At 42.2% G+C, this 22,548-nt stretch overlaps 1 protein-coding gene and 1 long non-coding RNA gene across 17 annotated transcripts in view; both read left to right on the top strand.

Moving 5' to 3' along the window:
• LOC128630129 (uncharacterized) overlaps positions 1–4,732 on the top strand; it is a 105,271-nt gene extending 100,539 nt beyond the window's left edge. For 6 of the 8 annotated variants that reach the window (XM_053678713.1, XM_053678711.1, XM_053678710.1 and 3 more), the window contains one exon: positions 64–4,732. In XM_053678713.1, coding sequence (XP_053534688.1) covers positions 2,052–3,692 — 1,641 coding nt within the window. In that variant the 5' untranslated portion in view covers positions 64–2,051 and the 3' untranslated portion in view covers positions 3,693–4,732. The remainder of the gene's footprint in view (positions 1–63) is intronic. The other 2 variants (XR_008394410.1, XM_053678716.1) reach the window with 2 other exon arrangements.
• An 831-nt stretch (positions 4,733–5,563) lies between these two features.
• Positions 5,564–22,326, top strand: LOC128630175 (uncharacterized). 9 transcript variants are annotated; one of them, XR_008394536.1, is made up of 16 exons: positions 5,564–5,637; positions 5,733–5,867; positions 6,768–6,821; positions 6,919–7,032; positions 8,665–8,772; positions 8,904–9,227; positions 9,469–9,574; positions 9,766–9,982; positions 10,097–10,183; positions 10,349–10,401; positions 16,472–17,950; positions 18,226–18,382; positions 21,153–21,201; positions 21,296–21,434; positions 21,575–21,677; positions 21,731–22,326. It is a non-coding gene; the product is annotated as an uncharacterized LOC128630175 (long non-coding RNA). The 9 variants fall into 9 exon arrangements; XR_008394534.1 differs by having other exon boundaries at positions 8,904–9,257; positions 16,472–16,600; XR_008394530.1 differs by having other exon boundaries at positions 8,904–9,257; positions 16,472–16,621.
• The last annotated feature ends 222 nt before the right edge of the window (positions 22,327–22,548 follow it).

Genomic DNA, 22,548 nt, shown 5'->3' with positions numbered 1-22,548 from the left:
CACAGTATGGCCGCAAACACAAAGTAGAGCGGTCGAAATCTGAGATTTCTCCTGTGTCGCCAGGCTACTTGGAACATGAACATGTTGCAGACACAGGATCTTATGAAGTCAGCGCAGGCAGCCCTGGAAAAGAAGAGTCCGAAAGACGTGCCCTTCTCCAAGCTTTAAAGGAGAAGATCCAGGGCTGTTGAAGCTGCGGTGGAACTGAGACTTCATCATCCCCATATCTTTAGTTTTTCTTGCTAAGTCTCAGTTTCTTTTTAGTCTTTTTATTTTTAGACTGGTCAAAAGACTGATTAGTGGAAGTGAAATGATGGATGAACTTTTAATTACTTGCTTTATTATTTGCAGGTGCCTTGTACAGTAAGACAGGGTAACTAATACTCAAAAGCTTGTTTTGTGTGTTAACATGTACAGTAGATGTACATATTTTTTCTGGTCCTGTGTGACTGCAGAATGTAGTGCAGTTAACACAGTAAATTTCCTTGGATGCTCACTTTTAACTCGAGGAGGTCACAGTTTGCCCAGACATCTTTTTTTAAATCCGTCACCCACACGTCATTCTGGGGGACGAAGAGGAGGAAGCTGGACAGATAAATTTATTTATTTATTTATCATTGCTGTGTTTCCTCAATCGAGTGCAGAAAAACAACACAACTGATTTAAAATAAAAATATAGAAAACAATCTAATGTAAGGTTCTGATCCGGTTTGCTTTCAGCAGGAAGGCTGTCCTCTTTCCTGTTGCTCTTTCTCTTCTATTAGTCCATTTGTCCAGTCTGAATCGGTTTGATTCGTTTCGAGACGATTCGGAGTCGAATAATTTTCTAGTGAGAGTCGCACACTTCCAAACGAACTAGACTGAGATGAGTATTTGATTCTCACTAGAAAGTGATTCGACTCTGAATCAACTCGAAATGAATCAGTCAAACTGATTCAGACTCTATAAAAGGACTATGAGATGTGATTAAGATATATATTCCAATGTTTTGCTTTACAATTCCACTGTGTGTGTGTGTGTGTGTGTGTGTGTGTGTGCGCGCACGTGTGTTTTTCAGGAGAACGAGAAACTCGGACACAACAGTACATCCTGACCATTGGTACTGTGTACACATCAACATACACACACGTCTCCATGCTGGACAGCTCAGGAGCTTTCACACACAGTGCTAGGAATATCCCGGGACAGAGAAACGCACCTCCTAAGTGAGCGAGTTTAGCGTCAACCGGTGAAATTTGCTGTAGCGTGAACACTTCGCCTCTGTGAGCTTCACTCTCCGTCAGGTTCACTGTAATTAGACATAAAATGTACTGTCGCGACCGGCAGAGTGCCGGCGCACATAAGAAGGAAATCGCTCCTTCTCCAACTGCCGCACCGGCACGACGTGGGCAGCCTCCTGCCGAACATTCCGCCAGCCGGAAGGACCGCCGTGGCAGGGCGGGGCTGACGCGACTCCGGCCAGCGATTGGCGGATCCAACGGGGAAGTCCCACCACTCAGGCGACGGCGGAGGAGGATAAAAGGGCGCGCTTCCGGCTGGGAAGGGGAGGAGAATATCGTAGCGTCAAGACGGACTCCGTGCGTGTTTGCAGCGATGTGCAATCTCCGATCACGACGGTAACCTCACGCCCCACGCTAATCTCTCTCTCTCTCCCTCTCTTCAGAAGGCACAAGCGCGGACGAGACCGCCGGATAGTGAGAGTCGCACACACGGAGGACGCCGGCCCGGGAAAACCCCCGCCCCGCCTCGGGAATCCCGCCTCCGCCACGAGTAGACTCCGCCGGCCGCCACGCCTCCACAAAACCCCGCGCTTATCCACTTATAACCCATTCACTTCACCCTAGCCACAATAAACCACCGCTTACAACCATCCTTCTGTCTCCTGTGGGTCTGTACGCCGCCCTTCCCCGGGCTAATTCCTCACAACTGGTGGAGGATGCAGGCGTAGTACAGACCCGCCTACCACACAAAAAATAAAAAAAAATAATAATAATTTTATAAATAAACGCGTTAGAGAGAGGAAAAAAAAAAAAAAAGGAGCCCCCCCCAAAATGGACCGCACCCTGCAATACCTGCTGGAGGCCAGCCTCCAGCAGCACGCTGTGACACAGCAGCTCGCCGAGAGCCTTCAGGTCGCCATACAGACACTGATCGCCATGAGGACTGAGGCCCCCGCCGCCTCCGTGCCTCTCCCCGACGCAAGCAGTGAGATCCGCCGCCTACTACCCCCCCTCGGCCCCGAAGAGGACCTCGAGGCGTACTTCGAAGCCTTCGAGAGTATCGCCCGCCGGGAGGGGTGGGACCGTGAAGATTGGCCACGCGCCCTTGGCCCACTACTCACGGGAGAGGCCCGAACAGCCTACTATGCCCTCGAGCCGGAGGAGGCCGCAGACTACCTGGCGATGAAGGAGGGAGTCCTGGCATGGTGTGGCCGAACCCCTGGCCAGGCAGCTACTGAATTCCATCGCTGGGTTTATCGACCAGGTGCCCGACCACGGTGCCAGATGAGCGCCCTCATCCGGATCACCAAACGATGGCTCCGGCCGGATCGGCATACCGCCTCAGAGGTGGCAGAGAAAGTGGCGGTCGACCGTTTCCTGAGGGCGCTACCACGGGCAGAGAGACAGGCTGTGGGGGCACATGCCACAACTACGCCCCAGGAACTCCTGACTGTCCTGGAGCGAACCTTGGCCAACCTAGAGCTCGACCCCGGGGAGCAGCAGCACCTCGATCGGCCCCTCGGTGCCCAGGGCCCCCGGTCCGACCGCCAGACCCGGCCCTGCACCTGGAGGAACCCCCAGAGGGCGCCCACTTGTGAACACCCCCGAAAGGAGTCCATGCCTACAGAGCCGGAGAGGGAAGCCGCCTGGCTGCTGACAAAACCATGGCTCGCAGGCTGCGCCCTCCATCAGCGGCAACCGCCGGAGGCGCCCTCTTTGACGGTGTGGGTCGAAGGGAAACCGGTAACCGCCCTACTGGACACCGGGAGCACGGTGACCCTCGCCCAGCCCTCCATCCTGCTTGACGGACGCCACCCAAGCGGGACGCTCACCATGACCTGCGTCCATGGGGACACCCGGGAAGTCCCCGCAGCCGAGGTCCGGATCCGGGGCGAAGCCGGCACCTGGCCCCTTCAGGTCGGAATCATCCCCAAACTCCCCGTGCCCCTCCTCCTGGGACGAGACTGGCCCGGATTCCGGGTGGTACCGAGAGCCGGGCCCCGGAGATCGCGGCGACGTGTGAAGGGGCAAGCAAGGATTGACAGGGTGGGCCCCATCGTCCGGGAGGCTGGCCTGACAGCGAACCCAAAGAAATGCCACCCAGGGCTGACGGAAGCCCAGTACCTGGGATACCGTATCGGACAGGGAATGATGAAGCCCCAACTAAAGAAGATCGAGGCTGTGAAGGACTATCCGCGTCCGACATCGAAAAACCAGGTACGTGCCTTCTTGGGATTGGCGGGCTACTACCGCAGGTTCGTGCCTAACTTTTCTGCTGTAGCCTCTCCCCTCTCAGACCTTACAAAGAAGGGCCAGCCAGACCAGGTGAGGTGGACAGCCGATGCAGAAAGGGCCTTCCCAGGCCCTAAAAGAAGCCCTCACCGACACCCTCTGGGCCCACCACCGAGCGGCAGTAGGCTCGGAGCTGAGGGGGGGGTACTGTCGCGACCGGCAGAGTGCTGGCGCACATAAGAAGGAAATCGCTCCTTCTCCAACTGCCGCACCGGCACGACGTGGGCAGCCTCCTGCCGAACATTCCGCCAGCCGGAAGGACCGCCGCGGCAGGGCAGGGCTGACGCGACTCCGGCCAGCGATTGGCGGATCCAACGGGGAAGTCCCACCACTCAGGCGACGGCGGAGGAGGATAAAAGGGCGCGCTTCCGGCTGGGAAGGGGGAGGAGAATATCGTAGCGTCAAGACGGACTCCGTGCGTGTTTGCAGCGATGTGCAATCTCCGATCACGACGGTAACCTCACGCCCCACGCTAATCTCTCTCTCTCTCCCTCTCTTCAGAAGGCACAAGCGCGGACGAGACCGCCGGATAGTGAGAGTCGCACACACGGAGGACGCCGGCCCGGGAAAACCCCCGCCCCGCCTCGGGAATCCCGCCTCCGCCACGAGTAGACTCCGCCGGCCGCCACGCCTCCACAAAACCCCGCGCTTATCCACTTATAACCCATTCACTTCACCCTAGCCACAATAAACCACCGCTTACAACCATCCTTCTGTCTCCTGTGGGTCTGTACGCCGCCCTTACCCGGGCTAATTCCTCACAGTACATAATGTTTATTTTTCATACATTTAGGATTTAATGTTTTATTTTTTTTTTTTTACTCTTTGAGGAACATAAATGATATTTCGAGGCAGCTTCTTCTTCACTACCTGCTCCGTTTGACTCAAAAATGTAACGACCGGTTTCAAAAAGTCACGATGTCTTCAGTTCATGTGATTTTACTGCTTAATTTAAACAGGAAATGTGAAATATTTTTTTCCTTTGTTTCCTCTACTGTCTTTTTGCTGTGATCTTGAACACAGTTGTAATTTTTTAAAAAATAATAAATAAACGATCATTCTAGTTCTCTCACTTTCCTTGTCCTAATTGTCCTGTATCTGTTAAATCTGTTTCATCTCTGGTCTTTCTGTCTGTATGAACACTTGTAGAAATGACTTGTAGTCCATATTTTTAAATGATTCGTGATTTTGAATTTAAATAAAGATATTCTTTAATTCTGTATTTTGTCATTTAATTATCATTAGAAATCAGAAGATCAGATTAAAGCCATGGCTTCTTTACCTGCCGAAGCTGTAAAACCTTCAATAAACCAGTCAATAGATCAGCTGAATAAATGTAGATTTTTATTTACTGATTAGATGTATTGATGGTGTTGATAGATTATTTGAAGATTTTTATTGATCTTGAACAATCATTCAGTTAAATTTTTTTTTTTAAAAAAACTTGATAAATAGTTGATTAAATAAATGTAGTGTAATGTACTGAGTCAAATATGAAAACTACAAATAAACAACATCTATTTATATCTGTGTATAAATAAAAACCTCTCTCAATACAAGAAATTCATATCCTAAATGTTGCAAGTGATTAATCTGATCATTTTATTCACCTGTTTAATTATTACTTTCTAAATAATAAACAAATGAATGTTCTGGATTCATGAGGAATGTTTACATTTTGTGTCCAAACTCAAAAATTTAAACAAAGTGTATATTTATGATGATAAAGCACAAAGAACGTGAAACCTCAACACGTCTACAATCATCGATGAATTAAATATTAATGAAAAAAATTAAAGTAAACAAGAGTAAGACGAAGTATATTTTTAATTAAAATGTAATTAGAAAGGAGCACTTTTAAAGTGGATTTGATTTAAAATAATGATAAAGCTGTTTTTTTTTATGTATTTGTATATATTATCCTCAATCGTGTTTAAGAAGAAGAGAATAATGGAGCTTTTTATGAAATAATATTTGGGTTTATTTTATTTTATTTTCTCCTCAAAGATTCAAATTTACGTCAACGTCCGTTACGTTGGTGACGTCACCACGAGCGCGAGAAGTCGAAGTGAGGAGTAGAAACCGTTGTTAATGTTAATTCTGGCCCGTTTGGACCCAAACTAAAGTGAGTTTATTCGGTTCTGTGTAACCGAACCCGTTCTGTTTTTTGCTGTATTGTGTGTATGTGTGTAGTTAACGGTGTTAACACCTGTGATTCAGGTGTATCAGTATGAAGCAGGCGGAGACGGCGCACTGATTCACTCTCAGAGCTCGATTCACTAATGACCGAATCACCGAGGAACCGACCAAAGATAACTCACACCCTCACGGAGAAGAAGAACAAGAGGAGGAGAAGTGAGAAATAACATTTTATAACTTTTTTTATTCACTCCTCTGGTTCAATATTAATGTTAATATTATACAAATATGCTAGCGGTGCTAGCTTTTGAGGAGGCAGTCCAGTCCACGCATGCGCAGTGTAATTAATGAGCAAGCTAATCGAAATGAGATTAGCAAATAGGTCGATGTTATTTTTGATTCTATTTAAAACGATGAATTCACTCTGTCAATAACTGCCCCGTCTGAGAATATTGCATGATTTACTTTTATAAGTGGACGTGGCAGAACGACATTTACCTTCACTGGCTAATTAGAGCTCTTTTACTATTTTAATGGTTGAGTCATCTGGCTTCGCGCATGCGCAGTGTGGGTTAAGGCGCTATAGTTCTCTTCTTTTGAATTATTATTATTATTATTATTATTATTATTATTATTATTATTATTATTATTATTGAGACCATTTGGGGTGAATTTGGAGCATGTGGGGGGTTTGAGTGACCCCAGAATGACCTATAAATATTCTTTTAATATCTCCAGAACTGAAGCAGCACAAACGAAAATTTTTACGGCACAAACCAGCACAAACTATTCTGCCGATGTTTTGTGTTGGTGGGGGGTCCAACTTCACGCAGGTTGTGTGTGTGTGTGTGTGTGTGTGTGTTTGTATGCTCTTCAAATATCCAGGTGTTAGATGGTCAAGTGTGTAGTGTACAGATAGAGTGCACAGTTTAAGAAATAGGAACCAGTCAGAGAGAGGACATCGTAATAAGAACAGGAAGCACTGACCAAATAAGGAAATAGATTAAACCGGTATACAGCGTATGGGAGGCAGGAGATCGTGACAGTTATGTTGAATTATAACGTGTTGGATTATAGAAATAAATAAAGTGATACTGATGTGTGTGTGTGTTTTAGGATGAGCTGGAGTGGGGCAAAGAGAACTGCATTCAGATCAAACGGATACAAGAGGTTATGACTCTCACTCTCTCACTCACTCGCACACATCTATACACACACTTCTTGACACAGATCCCTAACTATCATTTCTGGTGTGTGTGTGTTACAGGTGGCCGAGTTGTTTGAGGATCTGAAGAATTGAGTGTCACAATTCAACATGCACATCAGCGAAACTTCTCCCTCTGACTACACCAGCACGCACACACAGAAATTCATAGTGCAGGTAACACACACACACACACACACACACACACACACACACACATACACGAGTGGAACAGGTGTAGTTTAACAGCATATGTGTATAAAGAGGCTTTTTTCTTCAGGTCAAAATATATACAGCAGCGGTGCCCAATATGTTGATTGCGATCGACTGGTCGATCGCAAAGGAAGTGCGATTAGATCGGCTTTAAAAAAAAAAGATGTTAGTTGACGTACAGGGCAGCCAGTCTGAGATCTCGTCTTTTCTCTCACCACACGTGTGCGATCAAGCGCACCAGTGCTAAAGGCTAGCGAGCGAAATCGCGGGGAGAGGACATTTTTCAGTCTTTTAAAGACTTCATTGACAAAACCCAGCTCCCAGTGTGCAAATTGATATGTCAATGGTTGAGCAGCACAAATGGATTCATTGCCGAGTGCAGGGAAGACGATGCTTTCCCTGACTTCCTTAACTACCACTGCATAATACACCAACAAGCCTTATGCGCAAGAATGCTAAACATGAAAGAGATCATGGATGTGGCAACAAAGATCGCCTGTTCTATACGTGCTAGATCACTTCAAAGACGGCTGTTCCGTGCACATCTGGAGAAGGCAGACTGCGACCAATCGGCTCCTGCTACACACTGACGTGAGATGGCTTAGTAGGGGTAAATTCCTGCAGAGATTTCGAGAGCTCTGTCCGGAGATAAGCGAGTTTCTTTTTGCTGTCAAACATGCAGAATACACCCAAGTCAATGATGATCAGTTGCTGCTGGACTTTTTTTAACCGAGCATTTTTAACCGATCTGACCAACTTAATTTGGAGCTGCAAGGAAAAGACAAAAATTAAAGGCAGTTAATGCCTTTAAACGGAAAATGCAACCTCTGTTCTCAAAGCTGCAGCGCCATGTTTTTGGGAACTTCCAAAACCTCGCATCAGAGTTGGAGACACAGCGGAAGGCTTGTGCGCAGTTGAACTCATGGACAGTTCTGGAACTTACTCACAGGGGAAAAGTACCCCAACATGAGGAAATGTGCCACCTCCTTGACTGCATTATTTGGCTCTACTTATTTATGTGAGTCAGCCTTTTCCCTCATGAAGATCATTAAGTCCAAATACCGTTCCACAATGACTGATCATCATTTGGAGGCCTGCTTGAGGCTGGCTACCAGCAGCTACTGTCCGGACTATGCAACCCTGGCTGATTCTATTCAGTGCACGTCGTCAGAGTAAGGTAATGACCAAAAATGTACTGAATTGTAGCGTCCCATAAGGGTTCATTCAGTTATGCAAGGTACATGAACATATATTGTGTGTGTGTGTGTGTGTGTGTATATATATATATATATATATATATAAGTATACGCAGTGTATATATAAATAAATATGTTTCGCATTTTTAGTGTAGGTAGATCTCTTTGACTGATCATGTTAAAAGTAGCTTGCAAGTCAAAAAAGTGTGTGCACCCCTGATATACAGTAAATATAAATATTAGTCATAATTCGCAGCCTTAGAAGCACAAGCATCCAAAGTAAAATTGCAAATGCAGAGTTTAAAATTGTCACCATGACGACAAAGTCCAAGAAGTGTAACTTACTCCTGCAGAAAATAAATAATAATTATTAAGTATCAGTGATGTTTCCGTTGTTCAGGTGGTGATTGCAGGCGCATTTTATCCGAACTGCTTCCTCCAGGGAACTGTGGACGAGGAGCTCGCCTCCAAGGAACTCTATGGAAACGACCCCAGGACCACCATAGTGGTATTCAGTCAGCTTCCATTTAACTAGGGGATTATTATTATTATTATTATTATTATTATTATTATTATTATTAATAATATTTCTCCCTCCCTCTCTCTCTCTCTCTCTCTCTCTCTCTCTCTCTCTCTCAGGTGTGTAATCTCCCTCCATTTGCATTCCTCTACTATAAACAGCTCCAGTCTCTCTTCAGACACTGTGATTAAGTCAAATCCATCTCCTTTGACAGCTCCAGGAGTGTGTGACACCACTGTGTGTGTGTGTGTTTAATTGTGATTTTCTATAAACATGTATTGTGGGTCTGTGTGTATCAGGGCCTATGTAGAGTTCTACCGCTCGTCAATGAGAGGTTCTGGCGTTCTCCCAGAGGTCTCTCTGTCTCTCCTCCTCACGCAGCAGAGACTTCCTCTCCATCTCAACGTTTAACCCGCTGGAGAGGTGGAGACTTGGGCAGGGGGGTAGTGTATCTCACACCTCAGATATACACGGTACACATACACACACACACACACACACACACTGCAACGAGCATCATCAGATGAGTCATAGTTACATTTTAAGTGAGAGTAGTCATGTGACCACATCCCCTAGACAGTGTGATGTTTAGATGATGTTCTGTACATTAGTGCTGTTCTGTTACAGGTCTCTCTCTCTGTGTCTCTCTCACTCACTGTGTGTGTGTGTGTGTCTCTCTCTCAGGGTGAATGTGGATATTCAGAATCGGTCAGTGAGCCCTGTCGGGGTTCTGAGCAGCTCCATTGAGAATCTTCCGTCTAACCCTGTCTTTATCGTCAATATCACCGAGGTGTCTGTTCCGCCTCTTTCACTTTCAGTGCACAAATTTAAAAAAAAAAAAAAGCAGTGGCTCCTGTGTCTGTGTGTGTGTGTGTGCGCACTAACAGGATTTTAATGTGTGTGTGTCTGTCTCTGTGTGTGTGTGCACTAACTGGATGTGTGTGTGTGTGTGTGTGTGTGTGTGTGTGTGTGTGTGTGTAGGTCATCGAAGTGGGGCATTTCTGGGGTTTCCAGGCTCACGAGGCAAGTCTGGAGAAACAGGGGTGGCTGACAGTGGCCGTTAATACACGGGCGCTCTGCCCACTTCCTGTCTCACTTTATCCAAATCTTCTGTCTTGCCCCTTTCTCTGAAACTCACACCAAACCTGGGAACTACTACAGAGCCAAAATACTGCATGTCATGGGGAGTAATGTGGAGGTAACATCTGTACACACACACACGTACACCTACTAAAGCGAATCCGTGATGGAGCATGGAGTGGTTACAGGAAAACTGCACATTGAGTGTACACGTGTGTGTGTGTGTGTACAGGTGTTCTTTGTGGACTTTGGAAACACTTCCAAAATGCCATGTAACTCTCTGGAACTTCCTGCTGACCGGCAAGCTCTGCCCTTTCAGGTATTGTCTCCATGGCAACAATTTAGGCTGTAAACATTAAACACTTAATCTCCAACAACACGTAGTTAATCCAAAATAGTGTGTACCAGAAGCGTATATACTGAGGGGAGTGTGTGTGTGTGTGTGTATGTGTGTGTGTGTGTGTGTGTGTGTGTGTTCGTTCAGGCTCAGGAGTTCAGCGTGGCGTGTTTGGCATCATCGGCACAGTCAGTCAAGAAGTCAGTGTTACAGAGTAAAAGTTTTTTAATTTATTCACTTCAGCAATATCAAGAAACACAAACAAACATCACAAGCTCTTCACACAACTTGGTGACGTCTTCCACGTCCTTCATCTGAAAACACACAGACGAAATAGAAATCACACACTGTTTATTAATTTGCATAATTTTCTGCGGCTGGTTCATGTAAATACTCGTACAGTCAGGCAGGTGTTGGTTGTTCAAGGAAACTTTTTATTTAACAAAAAAAAAAAAAATTCAGCTCATCACAAAGCTTTTGGTGACGTCTTCCACCTTGTTCTGAAAAGACACAGACGAAATAGAAATCACACGCTGCAAGGACACAGCAAGGTTCTGTTTTACACACACCTGAGAGGAGATAAACCAGCTGAACTTTCTAATCTTACATTAAACATCCAACAAGCAGCTTTCGGGTCACAGTGACTACGTTTACATGGACAGCAGTAATCTAATTATTGACCTTACTCTGAGTAAGGTAATAATGTGATTAAGGTGTTTACATGAGTCGCTTTTAGAATACTCCTGTCATGTTCCCGTTTTACATGTTTTAGAACATAATTAGATTAACAGCCCGCATCATTACGTCACTGCGCCACGCCATCCGACGTCCCTCCAGAATTTCACATATCGACATACAGTTGGTCTTCGTTATGGAACCGTATACAGTTTTGGGTGTTTTTATTTAATTTTTTATTTTTTTAACGAACGCTTTAAGTGCAGTTAATTATTTGTCATGCTGTACATGCTAATACACAACTGCTTGAAGCCGTGGGCTGTGTCCCTAATCGCGTAGTTACCGTCTATATAGTAGCCGAGATACATGTATTTTTCCCCATTACAGGCCTATAGTAGGAAAGTCTGCGATTTGGGACACAGCCGAGCTCTCTTGTTCGCCGTAAAACTGCTGTGTGTGATCGTGTCCTGTCACAAAATGCGGTGAAAACTCACACGACGTTCATAGTGTGATTAAGGTGTTTACATGTGTGTAATACACGTCCATAATGCCACTAAAACAGGAGTACTCCACCTGTCTTAATTAGATTATTGCTTACTTCGATTATGACCTTAATTAGATTAAGGTAAAAAATTGCTGTTTACATGGTAGTTTCTTAATTAGCGTATGGTCTTAATCGGATCAAGAGTGGATTATTGTTGTCCATGTAAACGCAGCTAGTGAGAGATTAATGACAAGTTCCTGTAACACTTCTTCTGCTTTAAACTCGAACCTGAGGGTTACGACACCATCTCGAACTAAAACAACTTCTATCTACAAAGCTACAGTGCAGAAGAGTTACTCTGACCGGGGCAGGGGCTGGTAAGGTGTGAAAGCAGCTTGAAGTATTTCAGTGTAGTACATTCTGCTCAAGAGTCACTTTGGCTCCCTCCGCTCTAATCTTGGCCAGCTGCTGGATCTGCTGGAGCATTCAGCGCAGCTAAGCGTGCTTGAGTTAGTTGTCTTACTGTTTGTGCTGCGCTGCACGTTAAACACAGTCAGTCAAACAGGTGCGTAATGAACGTGCAGAGAGACAGAGAATAAGAGTGAATAAGTTCAGACGTTACCCGAACAAAACAGTGGCGTTATTGAGGAGTTGCTTGATCGGGTCCTGCGCAGGTGGTTCTTGCGGAGGCGGTCCTTGCGCACGGGATCTGGATCTGGATCGACATCCGGACATGGTCCAGTTAATTTTTTTTCCACAAAACTATAAGTGAACAGAAAAGTTTATCTATGAATATATATACACTAAAATAACAACAATGAATGCAAACTTGTCCCAGTTTGTGAAGGTCAAACATGATCACGCACCACACAGTGCTGACTGCCTCGTGCAGTGACGGTTAGCGCTTTTTCTTGTTAACAAAAACATTGTTTTTAAATGAAGAAGTGTCGATTAAATAGTTGTTTTTTTTGCATAAAGAAGAGTTAAGCTCGTCTTGGGAATACATTAAGAACATTGAATACAAATTTTGTGTGTGTTAAGACAAAAAAAAAAACGTTATGTGGAACCGTCATGCTAAGCATGGTGGGGGGCAAAAAAAACGAGGCGTTTACGACCAAAAGGGTTTTTTTTAATGTAATTCATAGAATTTCCATACTCAAAGCACTTTTAATACGTTTTTCATGTACAAAACTTGTTGAACAATTCGATTATTATAATTTAGATAAGGCTAATTATCTGAATAAAACCGGCTGGCATTTGCTCGTTACTTATTACAAACGATTTAACTAGCATTAGTTTACAAACAAGAACACAATTCTAAACAGAACTATAAAAATAAATATAAAATTTTGCTTAAACATCCTTACTGTGACTGTATTCTCCTGAGGAAAGCGCAGTTTGAAAAAACCTCCCTCGCGCTGTATCAACCCGCGCTAAATCAAATTTAAAATTTAGTTTTATTTTAAAATGTAAATTGTTATTTCATATTATATGGACTGATATTTAAAAAACAAAAGGCAAATAAAAGTACAATAAAACTTTTGAACATAAGACACGGTACTATTTTCAGTGGAAGAATACCAGTTCAGTTTGGGTAGTGAGATGAACATCGGTGCTACATTTTCCTCTTTGACAATTAGAAGATGGCATGAGTTTCAATTCAAAATGGCATCTGTCCTCCAGATGGCGCTCAAACACAGACAAATACAGTAACCTACAGACGTTTAAAAGCTGATAGTTTCCTAAAACTCCCTTGTGGGGAGGAAAGACTTTTAGTTATTACAAATGTTATACGACTTAAAATGAGTAATTTTTCCTGGTTTAAAAGGCTGTATTCTACTGGAGAAAATCTAAATGGAGCAACGGAATTTTAAAATGATTGTCAACTCAACAACTTGTGTTCATAATTATGGTAAATAACACTTAAATTCCTTTTAAATAATGTGAAATAAAAGTGTGTGTGTGTTGAGCTATCCTGTTTGACATTAATCTTGGTTTTGCTATTTCCTTAGAAAGCTGTTAGCCTTTTTCCTAATATGGATCAATTTTGTGTTAGTCTTCTTTTAATTAGGACTCTTTATTGTTTAAGATATTTAAAAATAAATATTTTATGCTGTATATTTATCAATTAACCAACAGTATTTCTCATTGCTATTATTTTAATTCAGTTAACAGTGACCATGAGCAGAGAGAGAACATTTAACTGTTTATGACCTCCTGATTTAAAGCTTAAACAAGAAAAGATTGGTATCTGGACCGGTTTCAGCTGTAAAAATCCTGATCGGAGCATCAGTAATGAACACCATTAGACTAAAGCGCTCTGCATCTGACGGGTAAATGAACTCACCCAATCACATCCTATATGAGATTATTCAGATATCTACACAATACACACAGAGCGGTTCGAGAACTGACTCCAGCCCAGAACCATGACAGTGGAAATGTGGAAATAGTGTAGCTTTAAATATATTTAAGAGGAGCAGACTTCAAACACTGAGCATTGAGGTGTATTGTATTTGTTTACAAGGTGAACAGGTTAACGGTTGTTTTGTGCATACAGTCTGTAAAATGAACTGAAAATATTAGATTTAGTTTATCAGAAGGTAAATTAATGTGTCATGGATCACACTATGTTCCTAAATTCTGTCATAACTGACCAGCTCAAGTTTTCACATGCCTACTTATATTTACTTATATTGTGGCACATTAATGTTACCATCTCTAAAAAAGAAAAGAAAAAATGTTTAAAAAAACAAAAAAAAACCCTAAACTTCAACTGTGCTCCTAAATTTTTGTAATTAGAAAGAAATTGTCTTGCGTCTCTCCTCCTGTAAACACTGTTAAAGATTTGTACATTAGCAGGAATGTAGCACAACATGGAGGTGAAAGCAGCGGTCTGTTCATTTAATGTGAAAGTGCAATAAAAATATGTTGTCCCTAAAATCAATCAATAATCGTGATCAATAATCGAGATCTCAATATTGATCAAAATAATCGTGATTATCATTTTGGCCATAATCGTGCAGCCTACCTGCATTATTAGATAAAAATCTTAAAAATTCACGTGACATGAACGTTAAAGTCATTTGCTTATGTCATGTTTCATGTAGGTTATTTTTGCAGGAATGATGCTGTTTGTCAAGTCATGTCGGATTTCCCACGTTAAATCATAGCACTTCTTCTCTGTCGGCACCACATACGTGTTTGGGACGTATTTTCTCAGAGGCTTTGGCTGTAAATAATTAAATTACACACACAAAACGTAATTTTTATAAAAATGCATGCGATTAAAAAAAAATCCTTCATACAAATATGAATCATCTGATGTAACTTACAGGCGGAGGCTAGTAGGCAAATTTTTCGTGAAGATTGAAAAAACAAGTGTATTAGTCACATGACACTGTAAGAAACAAAAAGAGTAACGGTACCTGGGTGGACGAGTGTAGCTTTTTACGTTTCTCTCCAGGGAAATGAAACCTCCCCCACTCCTTCTGGTAGAAGAAATACCTGAGTGAGAGGAAAAGGACTTTTTAAAGATATGACCAATATATGGTCAAAACACTTACAGACATGAGCATATTGGTAGTGTTTGTCCAAAAAGCTTACCTTCCAACACGATCTGTTTTTTTCAGTTCACTTTTGTTTGGACGATCATAGCGCTTCTTCTCTGTTGGCAACACACACCTCTTTAGGATGTATTTTCTTGGAGGCTTTGGCTGTAAATAATTAAATTACACACACAAAACGTTTTTTTTTTTTTTTTTTTTTATAAAAAAAATCCTTATATAGGATTTCCCCCAAGTATAATCTCAAAAGTTGATGATTTCCATCATGAGATCGTGTTTGTTCTTCACGAACAGTACAATGTCTCTAAAGTACAGGGAAAATACGTTTTCTATTTAAAGTAATTATTTAATCAGAGTGAATTTGGAAGTGTCATGCTTAAAAACAAGCTTATTTATTTATTTATTATTTTTATTAATGAAAGGCAAAGCTGTTTTAAGAACATAATCCTAAAATCCACTAAAAAGTGGGCAAAGTGGAGTGTACTCTGAATGTTTTTTTGGGACAGAAATGTATGGTACAGTTATAGTAGACTACATACACACTAAGTACTAATACTTATGTTCAGTCGTATGTGAACAGTTTATGTAATTATAAACATACAAATGATAGTTTATTGACATTTTAAATGAGGTGGTGGACATTAGTATCCACTAGGTGGCAGCAGTGCAGCTGTTATATCGCCTCACTGAGCAGTCTAGTGCTGTCTGAAACCTCTCCCGAGATCTTTTCACATCATCAATAGGTGATGTGTGTATGCTATAAGGCTGGTCTGTTTCATCTCCTTTAACTAGAATGACTATTGTCTCATGGCCTGTAGGGGGGTTGTGGAATATATCCTTACAATTACAGGGGTCTCTGGCTAGAAGAAGCACTTTTCAGCCCTCAAAATGTCATGGAAAAAATCTTTCCAGCCTAAGTTAAAATAAAACTTCAGAGACAGAGGGTTTGTAGATAGCAAAAAATTATCAAACTTTATTGAAACAATAAAGTGATTCACTGCAGAAACTCTAAAATATACAAACACACACAAGCCCCTTTTATACCTTTCTTCACAGTGAACTCATCTTAGGTGGGATTTTACCTTTTATCATTCAAAACAGACCAGTCTTCTTTGCACAATTAATTATTCATGTCTATATGATATCTTAGATTTGTGGAGCATGCGCAGTTAGTTGCTTTTTAGAAAGGTTTTATAAGGACAGTGTTTTTTTGTTTTTTTTTATCCAAAAAAAAGAAAAATACTCTTACTGGTTTGTTATATGCACCGTTAACTATAAAATCTGGAAAACAAGGTGTAAATTGATTAATAATCAGTGTCATATCCCCGCTGAGAGGGTCTTTAAACAGATTGTGAGTGAATTACAAAGACAAAAGAAAAACAGAAGAACAAAAAATAAACACCCATGGACTTTAATAATAATAAACAGTTATAATGCACACCTTCCAGCCAATCAGGATCCAGTATTCACACTGACCATGGTATAAGTGTAATTAATGCTTAAGATTCATAATGACCTTACGATATGTGTTGCTTTATTCCAAAGCTGCAGTTCATAGAAACCTCTTCACGGCTAAAGCTGCAGAGATGGAGGTCGAGGGGACCATGAAGAGGCGGCTCCAGCTGGCATCAGATCGAGAGTGTGGGCGCAAGAGCAGACTTTTGATAAAGGAGGGTATTTACAGTGTTTTAACTGGTGTGTTTTTTGCGCTATTATTAATTTGTTAAAATGTTCATATTATAGTCTATTTTTAATTGTTTATAAAAGTCCTTGCTGTTTTTAAGTGGCTGAATTAGTGTGTGTGCACGCGTGTGTGTGTGCGTGTTGGTAGCTGGGTGGGTATATAGTTCTGGTCGGAAGTTGACATACCCCTTGCAGGAGAAAGAGACCCTGTGTAATCTGTTTAAACGACTTTTACGCATGTTTTGCAGAGAGATCATTTTCACCTTGCTGTTTGGGTCTCTGTCCCACACTGTTACAGTGCAGTATTGAGAGCGCGCGAGGGAGATCGATTTTCTATCAGAAACAGTAACTATATAAAATGGACGTCAACACGCAGCACTCTGTGAGGTCATTTCTCGCTCTCAACAGAGTAGTTGTGATTGTTCAGTGTTTACGACGGGGCCAAAACATTCAAGGCCATGGTGTATTTTGACTGTTCCTGTAGCATAATCTCACCAAACTGTGTGTACACGAGTCCACAGACACTGAGTCTATTCACAGCTCCATGCTGTGTAGATGTTCTGCTCATCCTCACTGTACCGTAAAGGTCAGAACCTCACATCTGTAACCTTGTAGCTTTCCTTAATCAACACGACTGCGACCAAGCTTGTGTGTCACTACTATTTTTAGATCTCCGCCTCTCAAAAGTATTGGCGCCCTGCGCGTCCGCCTCTCAAATCTATTGGCGCCCTATGCGGCCGGCTCTCAAATCTATCGCCGCCCTACGCGGCCGGCTCTCAAATGTATTGGCGCCCTACGCGTCCGGCTCTCAAAACTATTGGTGCCCTTAGTGTCGGCTCTCAAAAGTATTGGCGCCCTTCACGGGCAGCTCTCAAAAGTATTGGCACCCGATCCAAATTTTGCCACAACAAGCACCACTCACATTTTCTTCAGGAAATGTCCCTTAAAATAATAAAAGGTCTCTCACTAGGCTGTGTGTCGAGATAAACGTAAAAACATCTTGAGCTTGTGTTCACCACAGACCTTATTTCCGGCATTTAACCCAAAACCCCATTGACGGAAGTGCTAATACGCTGAATCGTTTCTGGGTTTCACGACTCATTCCTGCAGCACTCTGTAAGACGGGCTGTTGTTATCAAACCATCGAAGTAAGATAAGCGGCTTTGGTAATGATTCTTTAAATGAACCGATTCAGAATCCTCTTCTTGAATCGTTTGAGTCGTTCTCACTCGGTCAGGGTTGCACGTGTGGGTTGCTTTTCCTGCACGTGTAATCAGCACGTGTTCACAGACCGTAAATCCCGACCCCATGGTAGACACTCGACAGAAATTTCATACTAAAGTAAGTATTTTATATTTTCTGGGTCTAAACATAGCAGAAGTATTGCTAACGTGTTGTACAGATTCTATTGGACTGGTGAACTGTGTGGATTTGTATATTTAACCCAGTTTAATATGGCCTGCTTTGTTCAGTCAGAGACAAGTAAATCTCTTCTAATGTTCATTTATTTTCCATAGATAAAACAAATGTTTGCTTACACATGAATACGTACTTTATGCTTTCAGAATGGTGGAGATTTGTCTCTTAACTATTTTAAATTTGGTTCTCTTCAACAGGTTGTGTTTGAGTTGTGCAGGCTTGTGTCACCTGACTTAAAGAAGGCATTGTTTGAAGGGCTTGATCAGCACCTCCCACGGCTCCTGCAGTTGTACAACACCGAGAGGCAGTGAAATACCCGAAATCCAACATGTGATGACCCGCATTGATCAAGAGGTAAGTCTAATGAACTTTAGTTTGTTCTGCTCCAGAAATGAGCCGACATCCAGCAGAACAGCACTGATAGTTGTGTAATAGACGTGCACAGTAGAGCTGTCGTGATTAATAAATAAACTTATAAATGTGATTACTTGATGAACGTAGACAAAACTCTATAAATGTGAAATGTTTTGTTGAAGTTCAGATGAATCTCTGATGTACAGAATCTTCAACAGAGTTCTGCAGAAAGATTTTGAATGCCTGTCATTCACCAGAACAAATTTGCAGTTGAACAGTCTGTCTAAAAGAAAAAATCTAAACACACAATATAAAATTCCTGCAGTGTGAATAAAGCCTTTGTGTTGCTTTTAGCAAACATGTCTAGTACTCTCGGTTCAATGTACACAATTTACCCCATTTAAATGCATTTTGGAAATTGTTCCACATGGCCTTAAAGTGTGAATATTCACTGTATGACAAATAAGTAATCAAAGAATGGAATGGATTTTTTCTTCTCTAATGGACCATTAATCACAATTATAAAAGATGATGCATCTGGTACAAAGTATCAGCCCCCACAAAAAAATAAATAAATAGGTGCATGACTTCTGCTGCACCATTTCCACTGTGTGTGTGTGTGTGTGTGTGTGTGTGTGTGTGTGTGTGTGTGTGTTTACAAATCACTTTGAGGTAAAAATATTTTAAGGCAGCCACTTTCACCTTCCTACAACAATTGGTGACTGGTCTGAGGTGAAGCTTCTTGTCATGTTACTGTGGTCATGGATCACATTGTGGGGATCTCTGTAATGTAACCGTTTCTGTAATTATCCTTACTTGCCTTTGCTCTTTTGTGCTTCTGTGTCTTCTGTTGGTGCTTTATACTGCTTTTTAGGGCCCGCTGCTGCGAAGCCCTATTGGATCTGCTCCTTTTTTTAATTATTATTAATTTTTTCATGCATTCCTGTGGTTTTTAAGTGCCTAAACATACTCGAAAACTCACGAAAATTGGCAAACGCGCCAGCACTGGTGAAAATTTAAGTTACGTAGGGCATGGTCGAGGAGCTCCATAGCACCCCCGAATGTAGGCGATGGTCAGGATGAAGTTGCTCCGATGTGCACGTGATGTACCATAGTCATTGCTCTCAAAGTTCATCAAGGTTCACATGGTTGTATCTGACTCCACCCAACAGGAAGTTGGTCATGTTGGATGAAATGTTGGATTTTAAAAGTTTCCCATGGTGTTTTGAGAGACTTAACATGGCTGAAAATCCATGAAACTTTGCAGATGCATTTGTCTTACGACATTAATTGATGTGATGTTGCATTTTATCATAGTTGTGCCTCATAGGCTCCATAGCGCCCCCTATGTTTTAAATGCACATTTGACATCATTGGAATGCTCAAACTATTATTTCACACACTTGTTAAAGTATGGCAAAATTATGTTTATTTGGTCATTTAACTTAGGTGTGGCAAAACTAAACTCAGCAGGAAGTCAGCATTTTGATTTTTCTCTTAATTTTTTCCTCCGTTTTTTGCCATTTTCAGGCCTTGTACTTTAACATACTCCTCCTGGAGCTTTCATCAGATCGGCATCACGTTCGGTCAGTCTCATCTACAGGCATTGACGATGCTAAATTGCGAAGCTTTTGAATTTTTGCTGCTCGCCATGGGCGTGGCGCTCTCACAGATTTAGAAGTTTCACCATGAAAAAGGAAGTTGTTATAACTCAAACATAGAATGTCCAATCTAGGGATGTCACGATACCAAAAATCTAGTAGTCGGTACTGATACCAGCAAAAATACACGATACCATGGTGTGTATAAATAAATAATACTTTTAACTCCTTTGTTTAAACACTTGAGTATTATAAAAAACAATAGTGGCAACAGTCACATAATATAAAAAAAGCAATTACAAAATAGTTATATAATAAATATGTAGGCATAAAATGTTTTTTCTTTGAGATGTTCTGAAATGAGGTCTGGTTTCGGTGTATAGTTTGGGGATCTCTGTATACATGAAGTAATTTCTGCCTGGTATCTGGGGTTGAACCGCTGAAGCAGAGAGAGAGAGGGGGTGAAGGTGGAGCAATTTCATTTTAGCCCAGAACCTTTTAGCTTGCCTTTGCCAGGAGGTTCAGACTTGGCTTTCAACAAGATAAAGAGCCAAGCATACTTCCAAATGAACACCAGAATGCTTTAAGAAACTCAAAATCAGTGTTTTACAATGAGCTTAAAATGTCCTCCATGGTGGCATGGACCAGGACCCCTCGGTCTGCAGCATTACAGGAAGATTTCAGGTTAGACATTATGGGAAGAGTCTCGGTGCTGTTATTGTCTCTGGGGCAGACATCCGTTAACATTGTGACCCCTTCCCTGGAGAGAACAGCATTACAATGCTGAAAACAGTTTTTTAAAATAATAATTCACTACTTAAAGCATGTACCCGAGCTCCTGCTACGCAGTAACTAAAACTGTCTGCAACTCACGTGTTACTTCATTCTTTAGTTCCTTCTCTTAAGTGCAGAGCCTCTGTCAGATTGTGTGATTGATAAAGAAAAGCACATAAATGACAAAATACCAGTTTGAGTGCCTAGTGGTCTAATGAGGAAATGCTCTTTGGAAGCTCAATATATGCACTTATCCATTTGCATTTTGATTCGGCTGTTAGTGCTGGGGATGTCCTTAAGGTGGTGTGCTGCTTTTGGCAGATTTAGTCATTCTCTTTAGTCACATGAGCACTAATGGTTTTTCTAAATTTTTATGTTGTTTATTTTGGATACAGGCAGAGGAAGCTCAGCGAAAGCTTAAGAGACAGAATGGAGAGGACCCAGGTAAGCTATTTCTTCAGTGATTGTAGTCATATCTGAAAATGATTGGTCAGTTGAATGCAGATTGCTGAAGTGTGAGTGTCTGTGTGTGTCGTAGCCCTGCCTCCATTCTGCCCACTGTTTGCCAGCTTGGGAAACATTCTGCAGTGTGACGTGCTGCTTGGCATGCTGGGAGCTGTGCTGCAGTGGGCTATGGAGCCCAGGGAGGACACTGGTCTGAGTCCATGCTGCAGAGGGTAAATGTTTTGATGTTTTGTTAAAATGACATGATAGTGTAGTAAATTCAACAAAATTCCACTTGCTATGCTGTGTTCATGAGCATCACTTTTTAATGACTGAGTAGTGTTCACAATTCTGTATGTGTGTGTTGCTACAGGTGCTGCACTTGATAGGCATGGCTCTGCTGGAGGAGCAGCAACAGCTAGAGAACATTGGGGATGACGATGAAGTTACTTTCAACTTCACCCTCAAAATCTCCCGTAAGTTTTGTACATCATCTCACACAATAGAAAGTCTCAAACCTGTATCACAGGTCCCGGTGAACCCCCCGGCAACACTACAAGCATCCTGGCTCTTTTAGAGACCTTGCAGTGCACGCCTCACTTGGAAGTGCACAAAGACATGATTCGCTGGATCCTTAAAGTGAAATTACATCTTGATTATGTTTTCAATTTGCCTTACTCTCTCTATGCGTGCACCTAATATGTCCACCAGGTGGCAGCCTAGCATGTTTTGCAATTCGCTCACTGAAGGTAGGTGCAACATACAAAAGATGAGCGTTTTTATCATGAAGTTTAAAGCAGTGCTGCATCAAGACCTGTTTGAAATCCAAGCAGTGCAACACCACTCAAGGTGGCGTGGCCGGTAGGCAAAGCAGCACCTCTCACCACGGTGAAGCACAAATGCTTCACTGTCCCAAAGCGGTTTTGCTGCTGATCATCTGTAGGTGGCCCTAGGGGTGTTTTGATGTGGATTATTGTGCGTGTTACTTAAAAGCTGTATGTCAACATGAATATTTAAATGACATGTAAGGATTGCTTACTACACAAACTGAATTTCAATGCACTGTGATGTGTGCATTTTATTTTCCATATAGTGAAAACTGTCAGGACACCTGCACCAGGCAGAACATGTACATATGAAGGCCATGGTGTAGGCCAATACTGATAATGTATTGTAGTATGTACTTTGAAGAGAAACAGGCAAATTAAATGTTAGTAAAATTGTAATGCATCTTCAGTATTTAATGGTATGGTGTGTGTGTGTATATACTTTTTAGTGCACAAATGTGTTCTATTGAACACTGCTTAGTTTTGCAGACTTTGATTGTGTGTGCATGTAGTTCTAACT

Source organism: Ictalurus punctatus, unplaced genomic scaffold, assembly GCF_001660625.3.
Source record: "Ictalurus punctatus breed USDA103 unplaced genomic scaffold, Coco_2.0 Super-Scaffold_100046, whole genome shotgun sequence".
Lineage (NCBI taxonomy): Eukaryota > Metazoa > Chordata > Actinopteri > Siluriformes > Ictaluridae > Ictalurus > Ictalurus punctatus.
The sequence above is the reverse complement of the archived record's forward strand: the minus strand, read 5'-3'. Positions and strand labels throughout refer to the sequence as shown.